General features: G+C 42.8%; 1 protein-coding gene across 6 annotated transcripts in view; it reads right to left on the reverse strand.

Moving 5' to 3' along the window:
• Positions 1–18104, reverse strand: part of TBC1D1 (TBC1 domain family member 1) — a 241533-nt gene that overhangs the window by 206681 nt on the left and 16748 nt on the right. For 5 of the 6 annotated variants that reach the window (XM_073646149.1, XM_073646157.1, XM_073646155.1 and 2 more), the window contains exon 2: positions 10753–11270. In XM_073646149.1, coding sequence (XP_073502250.1) covers positions 10753–11172 — 420 coding nt within the window. In that variant the 5' untranslated portion in view covers positions 11173–11270. Of the gene's footprint in view, positions 1–10752; positions 11271–14626; positions 14694–18104 lie in introns of those variants that run through there. The other variant, XM_073646153.1, reaches the window with a different exon arrangement.

Below are 18104 nucleotides of genomic sequence, written 5' to 3' on the forward strand. Positions count from 1 at the left end.
TGTGTGCCCCATTTGCTGTGGACGGTTATTACATTGCACTGTACTTTTTTATCTCCTTATGCTGAAAGTTGAGCAGGAATATTAAGAGTGACATCCAAAAATATACATATTCGCCTCTCTTACAGCAGAGAAAGCTGGAGAGGAGCATGCTTCGCATGCCGACTGGGAGGGTGATGCCAGAGTATTTTGAGAGAAGTATGAAGGGGTTGGGCACTTTCTGCAAAATTTTAGAAATTCCATAAATGCCATACATGTCTAATTCTTTACTGCAGGACAAACACTGAAGCCCCCATTGCCCAGGGACACCATGATGCTCCTAGTTCGTCACCGACATGATTTACCCATGTGATTGTCAGCGCCTGACCAGAAGAGGATATAGCCGCAGAGGCCATCATGCCGGTAAATGGCCACCACCTTCAGAGCTATGGTCACCACATTCATTCTTTACACACAGGGACTGTGAGCAGTATGGGACTTCAATATGTCTCCTCTATCCCATGACAGACTATAAGATCACTCCTACATACAGTTTTAATAAAATATGTGTTTGGGCCGATGTAGATGTAGCAGAGCTAAGACTTCTGGGCTGTGTATAAATCCCCACCCCCCACACACCACTCATTGGCAGCTTCCTGTGTACTCTGTACAGTGTCAGCAAGCTGCCAATCAATGGTAGGGGCGGGGTTACACACAGCCTGACTGGTGTGCACATGAGATGTAGTCTTCTAGTAATAATTTCCTGCTGATAAAACACTTATTGTATTGAAACACAATTCCTATAATCAGTGTCTCAGCTCCTACATCATGCTGCTCTCAGATTAAATAGCAAAAACCTGCTGACAGATTACCTTTAACACCTCAGACCAGCGGGCATGGTTGCGAGGCTGGCCTAAACTCTTCGGTGCTGCACCTGAGGAGAGCACTGAAACTAAAAGGGGATGGATCCAACAATCTGGCCAGCTTTAAAGCAGCATTTGCAAGCTCTATAGCAAAGAGTGTGTAAGTGCTGTGCTTCTTGCTTGAGATACCACCTACCGGTCTGTCAGCGGAGGCCGACTGTCAGCAGTAAACTATAAAAATTAAAAATCCTCTGTTCTAGAAAACAGAGAAGTAAATTGCACAGTTGGTTGTTTTTACAAGCACTTTTCAATCTCACCCATTTTGGATGTTGAGAAAAACACTTTTGATGTCCGTATCCCAATGGGAATCTACTAAACTGAAGTCCTAGAAGAGTAAAATCTCCTCACCACCTTTCCCCCTGCCAGTCTTTTTTGGGTAAGGTGACAGCCTAGGCTGACATGTGACTTTTTTTTTCTTTTTTTGCTTCTTTTGTGTTACACATCCTGTCCCATTGTGTGTTACCGCAGGCAATAAACACATCTATGAGATGTACTCGCTGACTAATATCATTAGACCTCACTTGTTTAACTACCATGCAAACTCTTCCTGTACCAAAACTACCTCTGCGCCAAATCACTTGCACATTTAGTGAATTTGTATATACAGCAGAAATAGAAATCGAATGGGGCACAAAATGATCTGAACCTTGAGGTGTCCATTATCTCCTTATTCTATGTAAGTACAACAGCTTTAAAAAAAAATAAAATAATTCTAGATTTCAGTGGTTCTCCTTCAAATTAGGGAACGCAATTTAGACCAATGTGTTGTCAGAATACAGCTTGAAAACGATGTTCCCGTTCTACAGGAATGTCACACACAGATATTGCTGCCAATATGAATATTTGTTTTCTTACTGGGAGGCCCACAGCTTAGGACTTTTCCTATGGGGGATCTCTGATTTCTATGTACATCCCTACTGCAGATGTTTACTTTTTCCTCTGTTTGTCATTGCCTAATCAAAACAAGGCAGCATTATACAGGGGGAAAAATTATACGCCTCCAGAGAAGGTCAGAACTGGCTTTTTCAGCACGGTCTTTCTTGATCACACTAACAACTCCTCATTCCTGTCACTTACTGTCATTACAGCTCCAGGAGAGGGAGAAGAGCTACAGAGTGCAAGCAATGAATATCATCTTGTGAGTAGAGTTTGTCGTGTACAACGCTATGAATCTACCACAGGTGTCGGCCCGATATCGGCATTGGAAGTAGATGCAGGTTGTAGAAACCAAAGATAATAGTTAGCTGGGAAAATAGCTGAGGCTTCCTCCAAAGTACACGGTAACTGACTACTTGGTTGACCAATGCTCAGACACTCTTAGGTAGACAAACCTGGAAGGGACAAAAAGCGGAATAGGGTGTTATCTGGGTAAATGTTGGGAAAGGATGTCCACTAATGTGCTCAGCTGGTCAGGCGGTGTGCACACAACTACTGAAAAAGACATAGGCTGCTGCAGACCCACGAGGAGGGAATTATAAAAATGGAACAAATGGGTTAACTTGCGCTGCCGTCAAAGGATGATGAGAAGACAAGGATACGATTCTGTGGTTTATTGGTCAACGCGTTTCGAAGTTTCAAACTTCTTCATCAGGACAAAAGACAGTAATCCACCATGGTTTGTCCTGATGGAGAAGTTTGAAACTTCGAAACGCGTTGACCAATAAACCACAGAATTGGATTCCTTTCTTCTCCTTATACTTTGATGGCAGCGCAGGTTAACCCATTTGTTTCCAGTTTTATCAGATTTACTTAGGTGAGAGAGTCAACCCTAAAAGGCCTTAGGTGATAATGTCACTGCTGGGTAACATGTGAAGCCCAGTGTGGACCACAGCAAAGGAAGGCGGGCATAGGAGAAGGGAAAAGGGGCCGAAACAGGAGTGAGCAATCTTACCAGAACACGGGGGCAACTAGATTTAAGTTTAGCCAGACGAGGATTAGTGTGGGATACGTTACTGGGTGAATTAGGGCTAACACTACCCTGTTGTCAGTCCAACAGCTATCACACTAAAAATGTCACTTCTGAGATTCACGTGATTAAAAATAGGACGTTTTTTCTATCTTGAGGTTTGAGACCTTTAATCACTGAGATTAAAAGTGTCTCTAACAATGGCCGTAAGTTTGGGAATGTGCATGTTACTGGTTGGGTGTCTGGGGCTCTGCCTTATTTCTAGTACTAAATGCCTGGTCTGGTGACCTCCTATCCGTAAGACATTCAGTAGATGAATTTAGGGATCTATTCTAAAGGAACATGGCCCCTTCGTGGTTTATTTTTTATCCCAGACAGTGAAAAATGATGAACTTTGACCAGTCTATGTTTAGGATGTAGTTAAAAATAAATTGCATTCATTGGGGGGAATGCGAGGGCTGTATCAGCTCACGTAGCATAGGACGCATGGAGGCTTCTCTCCAGAAACCAACAAACAAGTGCACAGAAATAACAATGGATAAAGTATAAGGATTTGCGGTGAGGATCAGGTACTGCAAATCCACAGCAATATAGGCTATGTTCATACATTGCGTTTTTTCTGTGTTTTTGTATGCGTTTTTTTTAAGCAAATTTTCAGCTGCATTTTAGGCTATGAGTCCACGATGCAGAAATGCTCCGGATTTTTTCCTGAGCTTTTCTGCATCTCCCTGGCAGAAAAAATGCATGTGGATTGTACATGCGGATTGTACATGCGGATTGTACATGCGTTTTCCTGCCAGGGACATGTGGAAGTGAAGCGTTGTTCACATGCATTTCCGCATGCGGGTTATCAAGCGCTTTCCAAGCGATTTTAGCATCACTTGGAAAGTGCTTGACAACTTGGTCACAGTCTATAAATCCATGCAAACGGCATGGATTTATATAGTGTGACCGTAAAAGAATGGTAAAAAATAAAAAATAAATATATAATTACCCTCTGATGGCCCCTGGTGTCTTGCTTCCCTCCGTTCTCCCTTGCCGGCAGCTCGCGGTACACTGAAGGACCTGCCGACGTCAGCGTCGCGTGACCCGTCACATGACTATGACGTCAGCGCAGGTCCTTCAGTCCATCGAGAACTGCCGGCATGAGAGGAGGAGTACAGCGGGGGCCACCAGAAGGTAAATATAACATTTATTTTTTATTTTATTCTTTTTTTTTACAGTTTTCTATGGTACCTGGGTCCGGAGGAGAGTCTCCTCTTCTCTAGACCCGGGTACCATCCGCACATTGAAACGCATGGAATGCGCATCTACATATGCAGTGATGCGGAATCCAAGCATTCTAATGCAAGTCAATGGCGGCGAAAACGCTGTGTTTCCGCAAAATAATTTGTAGTGCTGCGTTTTTTTCTGCAATGATAATCCGCAGCGAAAATTTCCGCAGCATGTGCACAGCACATGCGGATTATCATTGGGGAACATGGCAAACCTTCTACCATGCGTTTTTTAAGCGTTTCTGCAGCGTTTTTGCCGCTGCGGAAACGCTTAAAAAACGCATCGTGGGCACACAGCCTTACAGTACCAGTTAAGTTAAAGAGATTACAGAAATCTCATGCACACACCTTGGTTTTTGTTTGATCAGTATTTTGGGCTTTGCGTGTTTTTTTGCAGAATAGAGCATGTCACTTCTTTCAGCATTTTTTCTGTGTTTTTTCTGCGTTTTTCACCCATTGAAAGTAATGGGTAGTAAAAAAAAACATGAAAAAACACTTAGTGTGAACATAGCTATCAGGTTTTGCTGCGTTTTTAGTGGAAATACACAAGTACAACAGTATGTGAAACTCATTTATTTTTGTGATTTTACCATCTTGTCTTGGTAACCTGAGATGGTAGTGTTTGGATTAGGACAGTTTAATTAAATTAGTGATGTGTACAGTGTAAATATTGGCTGAGCTAGGTGTGAGACTGAACAATACCTGTGGCTCAGGGAGGTGTGAAATTGAACAATGCCCTGAGCAACTGAATGGCAGACCATAGTGTGAAAATAAATAGTGTCCTACAAACTCAATGCACTGCCAGTGTCTTAGGTAAACCTTCCCCCACTGTTACATTTGTAATTCTGGTTAATATGGTTTCACATATGTCTTGCATTGGTGACTTGTGTTCATGCTTCTATGGTGGAAGCAAAGCTGAACTTTGGGATCCTGAAAAACGCACCAAAACCTGCATTTTTGACGCAACTTCTTTCCTGCCAAGAGATCAGGTTTTGCTGTAGAAAAAAAAAACGCTGAAAAAGCGCAATTTGTGAACATAGCTTTACAGTATAAGCAAATTGGACTTTCAAAATCTTTGTCACTGGTTGCTGGAAAAAAAATCAAAAATAAGAGCCCTTTTCTGCATTCTTCTGCATATTTTTAGTGCTGATTTCATTCTAATCAATGTTCTGTAATGGACTAGGGTGAAAGCCGCAGCCAAGTCTGTAACGAAATCCATAAGTGACATTAAATTATAATTTTATTTTCTTTTTTATATTTTCTTAATTCAATTTGTTTCTCCTGAGCAGTTCTGCATTTACAGCTCCGAAATCTATGGTCAAAAAATATCCAACTCATTAGACTCCTTCCATTAAGTAGGACACATTTAAAGGGAATCCCTCACCAGGTTTTTTCTAACCCATCTGAGAGCAGAATGAGGTAGGGGATGAGACCTTGAATACTGCAATGTGTGACTTACTCGGCTGCTTGTCACGGTTTGGATAAAATCACTGTTTTATCTGCTGCAGATCCAGCAGTTCTCTGAATGCTGAGCTCTGTATAACCCTGCCCACACCACTGACTGGCTGTTCTCTGTGTGCACTGTGCATGGGCTGAAAGCTGTCAATCAGTGGTGGGGGCGGGGTTATACAGAGCTCATGAATAAGGAGGACTACATGGCAGCAGCAAGTTTACTGCTGATAAAGTAAAACCGTGATTTTAACAAAATTAAAGTAAGTGATACAGTGTCTCTGTCTCTATATTATGTTGCTTTCAGATTAAGTGGCAAAAACCTGGTGACAGATTCACTATAAGTGTAAATACATCCTTTTTACGTGTGACTAGGGATGAGCAAACACGTGGAAGTTTGGATTTTGGTACCCGACTTTAGCATTATTCCAAAGTTCGGTTTGGATATCAGAACTGTAACCAAACTTGAACCAGAACCCGAATCCCATTGAAAACAATGGGGACCTGAACTTTGGATCTGGGAAAAAAATTCTGTCTCTCTCTGGGATATGTAAGTAAAAAAAAAGTGATCATGTCACATATGATTGACCAGGATACAGCTCTTTTTTTTGCCTAAATTATTTAATTAGGATTTAATTAGTTTAGGATAATTCATTAATGACCAGGTAAAGTTTTAACTTTTTAAGTACATGCAAGTTTGGTTATAAAATTAATTTCTGTGTCTTGGTTTCCAGTGTTTAATGTCATTTATATATTGGTGGATTGAATTAGTTTTTTTTGTTGCTTTTGTAGCTAGCTATGAAAAAATAATGATTCCTTCTCATGATCATAAATATATAAAGGACTCCTATTCACGAATAGCTGAACTGATTATCAGCTTCAGGAAAGGTAAATGTGTGGTCATCTGTACATCATGGCGAACACTCTTCTATTCTCATGCCAGATTTAACCTATACCAGATGGGCCTCGAGTGCAAACAGCTGCCACCTTGGTCCGACTGGTGTTATAAATGCCCGGAGATCAGAGTAGTGATGACAGGATTCATTCACAGTACTGGCACTTTCAAAATGAAAACCCTGCACAAAATAATGTCTACTGGAACTAAAACTTCATAACACACGTCTGTAGTTCGTTTTTCTGGGTCGACATGATTAAATTAAAGGACTTTCTCACTGAGCAGAGATCTCTGCCCATTGGTTTCTGCTGCCTTTTATCAGAGAGCATAAGACAGGCTGCACACTGTCCAGTTTTGCTATCATATCCTGACCCCTCTGACAATGACTTAGGGGTTTTCTACCTTTTTTAAAGTAAAGCTATACCTTTAACTTTAATCAGCTATATAGTAGTAGCAGTATAAATAAATATAATATATATGCATACATACAGTGTTGAAAATAAGTATTTGATACACTGCAGATTTTGCAATTTTTCCCACCTACAAAGAATGGAGAGGTCTGTAATTTTTATCGTAGCTACACAAAAAAATCCAGAAAATCACATTGTATGATTTTTACAGAATTAATTTGCATTTTATTGCATCAAATAAGTATTTGATACAATAGAAAAACAGAACGTAATATTTGGTACAGAAACCTTTGTTTGCAATTACAGAGGTCAGACATTTCCTATAGTTCTTGACTAAGTTTGCACACACTGCAGCAGGGATTTTGGCGCACTCCTCCACACAGATCTTCTCCAGATCTTTCAGGTTTCGGGGCTGTCACTGGGCAACATTGAGTGTCAGCTCCCTCCAAAGCTTTTCTGTTGGGTTCAGTTCTGGAGACTGGCTAGGCCACTCCAGGACCTTGAAATGCTTCTAATGGAACCACTCCTTAGTTGGCCTAGCTGTGTGTTTTGGGACATTGTCATGCTGGAAGACCCAGCCACAACCCATCTTCAATGCTCTTACTGAGGGAGGAAGGTTGTTGGCCAAAATCTTGCGATACATGACCCCATCAATCCTCCCTTCGATACAGTGCAGTCTTCCTTTCTCCTTTGCAGAAAAGCACCTCCAAAGTATGATGTTTCCCCCACCATGTTTCACGGTTGGGATGGTGTTCTTGGGGTTGTACTCATCCTTCTTCTTCCTCCAAACACAGCGAGTGGAGTTGATACCAAAAGGTTCTATATTGGCCTCATCTGACCACATGACCTTCTCCCATGCCTCCTCTGGATCATCATTGGTGAACTTCAAACAGGCCTGGACATGTGCTGGCATAGTGTGGTACTAACGGTCATCCAGTGTAGTTCTGGGCTGATTTCTGACCCTTCTCAGAATCATCCTTACCCCACGGGCGAGATCTTGCATGGAGCCCCAGACTGAGGAAGATTGACAGTCATCTTGTGTTTCTTCCATTTTCTAATAATTGTGCCAACAGTTGTTGCCTTCTCACCAAGCAACTTGCCTATTGTCTTGTAGCCCATCCCAGCCTTGTGCAGGTCTACAATTTTGTCCCTGGTGTCCTTAGACAGCTCTTTGGTCTTGGCCATGGTGGAGAGGTTGGAGTGTGATTGATTGAGTGTGTGGACAGGTGTCTCTTATATAGGTAACAAGTTCAAACTGGTGCAATTAATACAGGTAATGAGTGCAGGGTAGGAGGGCTTCTTAAAGAAAAACTAACAGGTCTTTGAGAGCCAGAATTCTTGCTGGTTGGTAGATGATCAAATACTTATTTCATGCAATAAAATGCAATTTAATTATTTAAAAATCATACAATGTGATTTTCTGTTTTTTTTTAAGATTCTGTCTCTCACAATTGAAGTGTACCTACGATAAAAATTACAGACCTCCCTATTCTTTATAGGTGGGAAAACTTGCAAAATTGCAGTGTATCAAATACTTATTTTCCCCACTGTAAGGATGTATACAAAAAGACACTGGATCCACAAACGGTGTGGAATACGAAAATAACTGAGTAGGTTCTCACCCTTAATGGGTCAAGTGCCGACTTTCTATGTCTCTATGTTTTGGCTGCAGGGGTGACATCACACAGATAACACGCATTACCGCTGTAGCCAATAATTGAGTTTAGCGCTTGTGCCGAGGTACAGCACAGCTGCTAAGCTCAGCAATTGGCTACAGAGGTCTACATGACGTCACAGCTGCAGCAAAAACACTTAGACCGGAGCAGCTGCTGGAAGATAGCACGGGACCTGGGGAGGGTGAGTAATTTATTTATTTTAGTCACTTATATAGCGATATTAATTCCTCAGGGGGCTCACAATCTAGATTCCCTATCAGTATGTCTTCGGAGTGTGGGAGGAAACTGGAGAACCTGGAGGAAACCCACACAAACACAGGGAGAACATACAAACTCCTTGCAGATGTTGTCCATGGTGGGATTTGAACCCAGGACTGCAAGGTAACAATGATAACCACTGAGCCACTGTGCTGCACAGAGTACCTGTACTGTTTGTTATTTTAGGTATTTTAGAGCATTTGTGGTCCACTTTCTTTTAAGCTGGCCATATGCATAGCTACAGTATGTCTCCTGAATCCCACATGAACATGAGCGCTCAGCTGAGTGTTCAAGTGTTTTCAACTGAGAAAGAGAAGAAAGTCGTTGAGAACAAAAGGATTGGCTGTTGAAATTCCAATGGTCCTTTCCTTCTCTCCTCCAACATCATCTGTGGAGAGTTAGCTGGGATCCAAATGCATTAGATGCTTGGCCGATCTCACCATTCATCTGATTTTCTTTCAACGTGTAAAGGCCCCCACACGCATTAGATGGCTGTTGGACAAGTGATTGGCCACAGCCATCTCAGCCGACTTCCCCTTACAAAGAAATGCTCGGTTGGGCGAGTGCTCCTGTGTTCTCTATGAGAAAGCCTTTGGCTGACACGTCGGCCAGCAACTTCTCTCCTGGAGAACAATGCGATTGGCAGTCTGATGTCGGCCATGCCCAATCGACATCTCCCCCGACCATCAGTTGACTGGTGCCCTCATGCACATTATCGGTCAAACCTGTAGATATCGGTGGGTTTGGCTGACATTAGTTTAATTACCAAAAACCAACTACATGTTTAGTTCTGCCCACATTCTGCACAGGAATAGCCCTAACTCTTTCCCTTTGTGACTGGTTTTGGAAGCTGTCCAATAAAAAGCAAGACTTTAAAGGGAAACTGTCAGCAGCATTTCACCCGCAAACGATTTATATGGCTAGTCCTTACCTCCATTACTGAGTGTTTATACTGGTATGCAAATGAGGCTCAAGAGCTATGATAGATCTGAAGGCTGTGTCACTCCAGCTCTATTCCCTGCCCAGCACCGCCTCCTTCTTCTTGACTGACAGCCTTTATGCTCTGTGACTTCAGGCAAAGGAGCTGTCAGTCAAGCAGAAGGAGAAAGTGCTGGGCGGGGAATAGAGCTGGAGTGACAGAGACTTCAGATCTACCATAGCACTTGAGCCTCATTTGCGCATCAAATTTTTTTTTAAAGATGATAACACTCCCTTTTGAAAAATCGTACACTGAAAGTAAATAGAAAAATACTAAAATCTCCGCAATTACATGAACTATATTTTCCATACTTAGGTTAAAGATCTGATGGCTAATTTATAATATCTGGCAATTTTACATTTTGGTTGAAAATCTACTTTAAAAATGAGAGGTGTAACTTGGTTGGTGATCAATGTGGACGTTATTACTGTGTTTTTTAGATCATTTTCACTAATGAAACACTCCTGGAAGTTATTTTTTGCACGTAAAATGCTAACGTTCCAACAATATTCTACAGGTGTAATTTGTACATTTTTCCCTCTATTTGCCTTTAGGTAGAAGTAAGCACAATGTGATGAGACTTCGCCCACCTCTGCAAAGCCAGAAGCATCATGGGAAATGTAGTTTACATTAGAGTGAAATCAGGATGGCAAACAATCGTGAAACTGAACATCAACTAGTGCAGGTATTCACAAATATACACAAACACCTCTATATTATTTTTAAATATTAGACATCTAAGGGAAATATTTTTTTTTTGCAATAGTGCTTTTTTAAAGGGGTTCTCCGTGATTAGAATAAAATGGCTGCATTCTATGAGGAAGAATACCACCCCTGACCATGGGTTGTGTCTGGAATTGCCACTCAGTCACACTGAAGTGAATGGAACTGAGCTGCAATACCACACACAATCCATGGCCAGGGGTGGCGCTGTTTCTGAAGGACAGCAGTCATGCGTTTTATGATCCTGGACAATCCCTTTAAACTTAGCACGGGTGTAACTTACTTTGGCTTGGTCAGAAGCTCGGAAGACATAGCATTTGCTTTGGTGTTGTGGGGCCTCTTCTTCCTTCAGCAAACATGCAAAATAATTTGGATCCTGACTATTGTGTATTAATTTCTGGACAAACTGCGGCTTGTGTTCAAAGATGCTACAGCAGATTAGGGGATCCCACTGCTGGCTGTCCCCAGAATCGGGCTCACAACAGATACATGTGGAAGACACATACAGCCGGACGGGACGGACAGGCTGGGAGTCCTTTGACCTCAGTAAGCTTTTCCTCTTGATTTCTGCCACCACCCATGGTAACATGGGCATCGTAGTGAAGGCATTGAGCGTCAAAGAGCCAATGAGCCTAAGTCTGTACTCTAAGACGACGTCATAAGCGTCTAAGGTTTTAGGAGCAGTAAATGATATAGGATCCATGGTAAGATGGGAGCAATGTTCTTGTTTCCAATCCTTGCAGCTTTCACACAGATGGACGGGTCTTGTGCAGTCCTTTCATTTCAATTATGAGGTTATCACTATAGGAGAAAAACAGAAAAGTGAACCTCGTGTTAGTCATGCTCCATTCATACATCTGTGTGTCTCGGTCCAAGTACTGACCGTGACTCATGGACCACTCGCGGGTCTCACTATCCAAAGTTGACAGCCACATATATGACTGTGAGGCTATCAAGCTCATCCTGTTTCATCCTGTCACTAGTTCTCCAATTTATACAGTACATTTCTGCCTGTATTATCGTAATTACTTGTTCCTTTTTTTCAAAAATTTTATGGATTCCTGCTCTCCAATACATGTGTTCTCATGTCGACCACCAGAGTATTACATGGCTTTATGTTCTCTGCAGGGGGTCACCATCTCAGTCACTAAAACTGACTATGTGATGAAATTGCATGGAATGTACCACTAAAGTTCTCCACAGAGTTGCACAATCTCCTATCACATTTGCTGATGATGACTAGACAGATCCTGTCATACAATTAGAATGAAGGAGATCACATTAAGCCTCCTTACTGTATACCTATTAGCTTATTTAGGAAAATATAGTGGTAAGGGTAATAACCGTGAAACCAAGGTAGACAGATATGGTACTGTTTTTTGCTGCAAAGTGCAAGGTGAAATCTGAGGAACAAGATGAAGACAGAAGAGAAGAAAGAGAAAGATGTGTAGAAGTCAGAACACATTGTATAAGACAAGTGCAGAGTGTGACTATCAGGACTCTAACCCAGCAGGTCTTGTGCACCAGGTGGCAGCTCTTCCCACTGAGCTATTCAGTTTGCTGGACAGTTCCTGGCTAGCTTAGATTCTACAACCCCTGGCAAAAATTATAGACTCACTGGGCTTGGAGGATGTTTATTCAGTTGTTTAATGTTGTTGAAAAAAAGCAGATCATAGACATGGCACAAAACTAAAGTCATTTCAAATAGCAACTTTATGGCTTTAAGAAACACTAAAAGAAATCAAGAAAAAAAAATGTGGTACTCAGTAAGGGTAATTTTTTTCAGACCAAGCATAGGGAAAAAATTATGGAATCACTGAATTCTGAGGAAAAAATTATGGAATCACCCTGTAAATTTTCATTTCCAAAACTAGCACCTGCATCAAATTAGATCTGCTCGTTAGTCTGCATCTAAAAAGGAGTGATCACACCTTGGAGAGCTGTTTCACCAAGTGAACTGACATGAATCATGGCTCCAACACGAGAGATGTCAATTGAAACAAAGGAGAGGATTATCAAACTCTTAAAAGAAGGTAAATCATCATGCAATGTTGCAAAAGATGTTGGTTGTTCACAGTCAGTTGTGTCTAAAATCTGGACCAAATACAAACAACATGGGAAGGTTGTTAAAGGCAAACATACTGGTAGACCAAGGAAGACATCAAAGCGTCAAGACCGGAAACTTAAAGCAATGCCTCCAAAACGGGAAATGCACAACAAAACAAATGAGGAATGAATGGGAGGAAACTGGAGTCAATGTCTGTGACCGAACTGTAAGAAACCACCTAAAGGAAATGGAATTTACATACATAAAAGCTAAACAAAAGCCATCATTAACGCCTAAACAGAAAAAAACAAGGTTACAATGGGCTAAGGAAAAGCAATCGTGGACTGTGGATGTCTGGATGAAAGTCATATTCAGTGATGAATCGCGAATCTGCATTGGGCAAGGTGATGATGCTGGAACTTTTGTTTGGTGCCGTTCCAATGAGATTTATAAAGATGACTGCATGAAGAGAACATGCAAATTTCCACAGTCATTGATGATATGGGGCTGCATGTCAGGTAAAGGCACTGGGGAGATGGCTGTCATTACATCTTCAATAAATGCCCAAGTTTACATTGCTATTTTGGACAGTTTTCTTATCCTATCAATTGAAAGGATGTTTGGGGATGATGACATCATTTTTCAAGATGCTAATGCATCCTGCCATAGAGCAAAAACTGTGAAAACATTCATTGAATGAAGACACATAAGGTCAATGTCATGGCCTGCAAATAGTCCGGATCTCAATCCAATTGAAATTCTTTGGTGGAAGTTGAAGAAAATGGTCCATGACAAGACCCCAACCAGCAAAGCTGATCTGGCAACAGCAATCAGAGAACGTTGGAGCCAGATTGATGAAGAGTACTGTTTGTCACTCATTAAGTCAATGCCTCAGAGACTGCAAGCTGTTATAAAAGCCAGAGGTGGTGCAACAAAATACTAGTGATGTATTGGAGTGTTCTTTTGTGTGTTTGTTTTTCATGATTCCATAATTTTTTCCTCAGAATTGAGTGATTCCATAATTTTTTCCCTATGCTTGGTCTGAAAAAAAATACCTTACTGAGTACCACATTTTTTTTCTTGATTTCTTTTAGTGTTTCTTAAAGCCATAAAGTTGCCATTTGAAATGACTTTAGTTTTGTGCCATGTCTGTGATCAGCTTTTTTTCAACAGCATTAAACAACTGAATGAACATCCTCCGAGCCTGGTGATTCCATAATTTTTGCCAGGGGTTGTAGTACCTGTATTGTTCCTGAGCAGCTCCACCCTATGTTGTTCCCGAATGGCTTCATCCTGATTGAACACCCTATTTAAACCTGGTCTGGCACCTCCTTCTTGTGAAATTATTGAGCTCCCAGCCTCTAGTCAAGAGCTCCCTGCTGCTTCATACAAGATTATACTGCTTTCTTGTGTACCAATTCCTGGCTTTTCTGACTACGCTACTTGCTAAACCCTTCAAGATTATACTGCTTTCCTGTGTACCGATTCCTGACTACACTACCTACCGGTGCTGCCCCTAGTGGTTGCAATATCACTACTCCAACCCAGGTCAGTTCCTAACATTGACAGACAATCAGGTGGAAGGTGCAGGAATGGAAAAAAGTTCTGGACTCTTGCTGTAAGGCTTACGAAAGTATGATCTAAAAACAGGCAATATGGTAGCACAGCCATGGAATCTATCAAAGGACTGTAGACTCTCTGTACATGTATCAGTCCAGATAGCCGCACAAGCAATAAAAAACACATTCCGATTTCTAAATTTTCCTTATCGAGGCCAATGGGGAAAGCTGTAGCAACAAAACTAAAAACTGTGACCGACACGGCATGCTAAAATTACAGTCTTCAACCACATTCTGTGAATAGGATTCCATGAAATGGTATTCGCCACAGTGTAACATCAAACTACTGCGGTAATTTATGGCAAAAGCTGTCTGTGGCACATCTGTCATAGAAGAAGAAATGGCCAGGTAGTCACTAAAAGAAATATATCCTCAAAATAAGTGAATAAAACCTAGTTGTTGTGCATGTGATGGGAGTTGTACAAGCAATACAGGACATTCCAAACATATAGATAAGTTACAATAAAGGGGAATTAGTGGACACCTCTGACCTTATCACTAGGTGCAGTTTCATGGAGGTTCGTCCTCTTTTCCGTTCACCCTGCAGCCTCTCATCTCGTGTATAAACTACTGTCAAGGTTATTAAACTAAAAATGGTCGGCTGCCCGGCCGGCCCAGCTCAGACTGTATCACGTTACATGAACTTTTCACAAACACCAAGTGGGCAAACATATTTAGACTTACTATAAATCACCTTATAAAAGATTGTTAGTCAACAACCGTAAGGAAATCATTCATGGAAAGTTTAGACATTTCTATCATCAACTTACTCCAGAATGGAATAGCCTTGGATAACACCAAATCCAACTCCTATGCAAAAGCGTCAGACGTTCTGGTTCTGAGAATAGTGATATAGGTGAAAATGAAGAAAATGGCTCCTTGCCTATAGGGTCCTCTTGCAGATATTGTCGTATTACATACATACTGGACAAACAGTGACCAATCTGAGTAAACCAATATCTACAACTAAGGGATTGTGCATAATGGTATTTTATACAGTGCATATAAAAAGCCTACATGCCCCTGTTAAAATGCAAGGTTTGGTTCATGGAAAAAAAAAATCAGACCACGAGAATTATTTCAGAACTTTTTCCTCCTAGTCACTCATAATCTGTACAAATCCATTGAGAAACAAACTGAAATCATTTTGAGGGGAAATGAAAATAACAAAATGAAAATAATGTGGTTGAATAATTATGAACACCCTCTTATAATTGGGGATGTAGTTGTGCTCAGAATTAGCCAATCACATTTAAACTCGTGTTAAAGAAGCCCTACCACAAATATTTTCCTTCATTAAATGTGTGTATATGTGCATGTAATGTAATGTATAATGTGTTGTTATATGCTATCTTCACCCCTGAGGAAGCCACAGATTAGTAGCGATACTCGTGGGGTTCTTTTGTCATCTAATTTTTTGCTTTATTTCACACTTATTTTTCATTGATTAACTCACCCTGTTATTTCTTTCTCTCTCATTTTTTTGTAGAATACCTATATGGTCATTCATTGTTATTCTGTTTTTGGCATCATTTGAGCATTACCTCTACACTATTTTGTACACTTACAGTGAGTGCATATTTCCAAGCTCTATATCTTCATGAGGTTTTTACACATGTATATAATTTTTGCCCAATCCACCACAAGTTTGTTATATTGAATTGCATGGCATTTGTCACGCAAGGTGTGGGAAAGACTTAGTGCAACACAGAGGGAAGAGGGAAAGGAAGCCCACACACTAGGGAAAGGGGGGAGTGGAGACCTCCTAGTCTGGTCTAGTGTCACCCTATCTCAACTACAGTCCCTATATTGGCTGTAATGCACACGCCCGGGCTGAGTGGCGTGTGCGTGTATATGTAGTGATTCCACTGGACCGTGTCGGAGAGTGAATGCCTGGAGGGGCGTAACTAAGTATCCACCCGATCCGACCAGGGTCGCACGACGGCATACGACGCCAGTGCACCAAGGAGGAACCGAGCAGAGGGACTAGGTGCTACTCCAGGACAGACCCCAGACACGGCTGTTGACCCACACAGGGGAATACAGAAACAGGCAGGTTAGGCTGGCACACAGACTGCTGGGTATAGGCAGACACGGCTGGTATGCAGACTGGCGGATGCTGGTAAGCACGACTAGTATGCAGGCAGGGAGGTACTGGCGGGTACGACAGGTTGGAGCACCGAGTGGATAGGACCCAGTACAGACTGGAACTCAGGAACAGAACCGCAGATGCGGTGGACAAACAGCAGAGTGAGGCCGCCCAGAGCGGCGAGCAAGAGAACAAGACGAGACCGCCTGGAGCGGTGAGTGAGAGAAGAGCAGGACAAGGCCGCCTGGAGCGGTGAGCGACAGAGGAGCAGGACGAGACTGCCGAAGCAGCGAACAAAGGGTCAGAGCAGAGCGAGACTGCCGGAGCAGCGAGCAAAGGGTCAGAGCAGAGCGAGACTGCCGGAGCAGCGAGCAAAAGGTCAGAGCAGAACGAGACCGCAGACGCGGTAGACAGGGTTGAGCAGAGCAGAACCGCAGGTGCGGTAGACAAGGCTGAGCAGAGCGAAACCGCAGACGCGGTGGACAAGGCTGAGCAGAGCAGAACCGCAGACACAGTGGACAAGGCTGAGCAGAGCAAAACCGCAGACGCGGTAGACAAGGCTGAGCAGAGCAGAACCGCAGACGCGGTAGACAAGGCTGAGCAGAGCAGAACCGCAGACGCGGTGGACAAGGCTGAGCAGAGCAAAACCGCAGACGCGGTAGACAAGGCTGAGCAGAGCGAAACCGCAGACGCGGTGGACAGGGCTGAGATAAATCGCCGAAGAGGTAAACAAAGACAAAGCAAAGGGGACAGGGCTCTGTTCACACGGAACAGAAAGAAAGGCAGAACCAGATACACACTAGATACTTGCAAAGAAGTAGCGAGCGGACTCCAACTCACAAACGGAAGTACAGCGACAACGAGAAGGAGTTAGGTGCAGGTTCAGACACTACAGAAAAAGGGAGCAAACGGACATAAAGGCAAAACAGATAAGAAACTAGGAGACAGTTCAGACAAGAACAGTTACTGCAAAAAAATGCAGGAACGAGCCTAGGTAAAGCCAAGTGCTGGTTCAGACACTGCAGAAAAAGGGAACAAACGGACATAAAGACAAAACAGGTAGGAAGCTAGGAGACAGTTCAGACAGGAACTGTACTGCAACAAATACAGGAATGAGTCTGGGTATGCGGCCCCCAGAGGGCGAGACGAACAGGCTAGGAGTGTGTGCAGACAGGCCTGCAAATACAGCCTCAGGAAGGCAGACAGACAGCTGACTAGAGGGCATAGACAGGACACAGTTCAGACACGGGAACTGATACCGATAGGCAGGAAACATAGACAGGACCTGGCATGTCAGCGACCAGAAGCCAACTGACAGAACACAATGCTCAGGCAAGGATTCCAGGAAAGAGCTGGGTTAAATACCAGGTGACAGACAGCAATAGGCTGAGGATGCACAAGGGGTGTGCCTGCAGCAGGTACAAGAAACAGGAAATGATCGGGCACCGCCCTTAAGCAGAAGAAACAGAGGCAAGCAGACAGCATGGAGGAAAGCCAGAGTGATAGTCTGGACTGGAAATCAAGTGCGCGCTCTTGCACAGTGGGAGATGGACCACTATGCAAGGACGCCGCCAGGTATGTTACAGTACCCCCCCCTTACGCCCCCTCTTCTTGAGGCCTGCCAGAATATTCCGCAGGGAATTTGAGGGCCAATCCTTCTCTTCAAGGAGATTACTTCTACTGTCCACAGGAAGAGACAAAACTGGTCTCATCTGGGTAGCTAGGATGCTGCCTCCTATCCAGCCATCCTCAGCAACAGACGAAATGGGTGGAGTACCAGGAACAGCACACAAGGACGTCTCTCTCCACTTATTATCAGGTAGCACCCAAGAGGGTTCAGGAGACAACTGGAAGTCCTCCGCCGGGTTGGAGGGGTGCAG

Source organism: Phyllobates terribilis, unplaced genomic scaffold, assembly GCF_046119375.1.
Source record: "Phyllobates terribilis strain yellow unplaced genomic scaffold, ASM4611937v1 Scaffold_1__5_contigs__length_1240528914, whole genome shotgun sequence".
NCBI lineage: Eukaryota > Metazoa > Chordata > Amphibia > Anura > Dendrobatidae > Phyllobates > Phyllobates terribilis.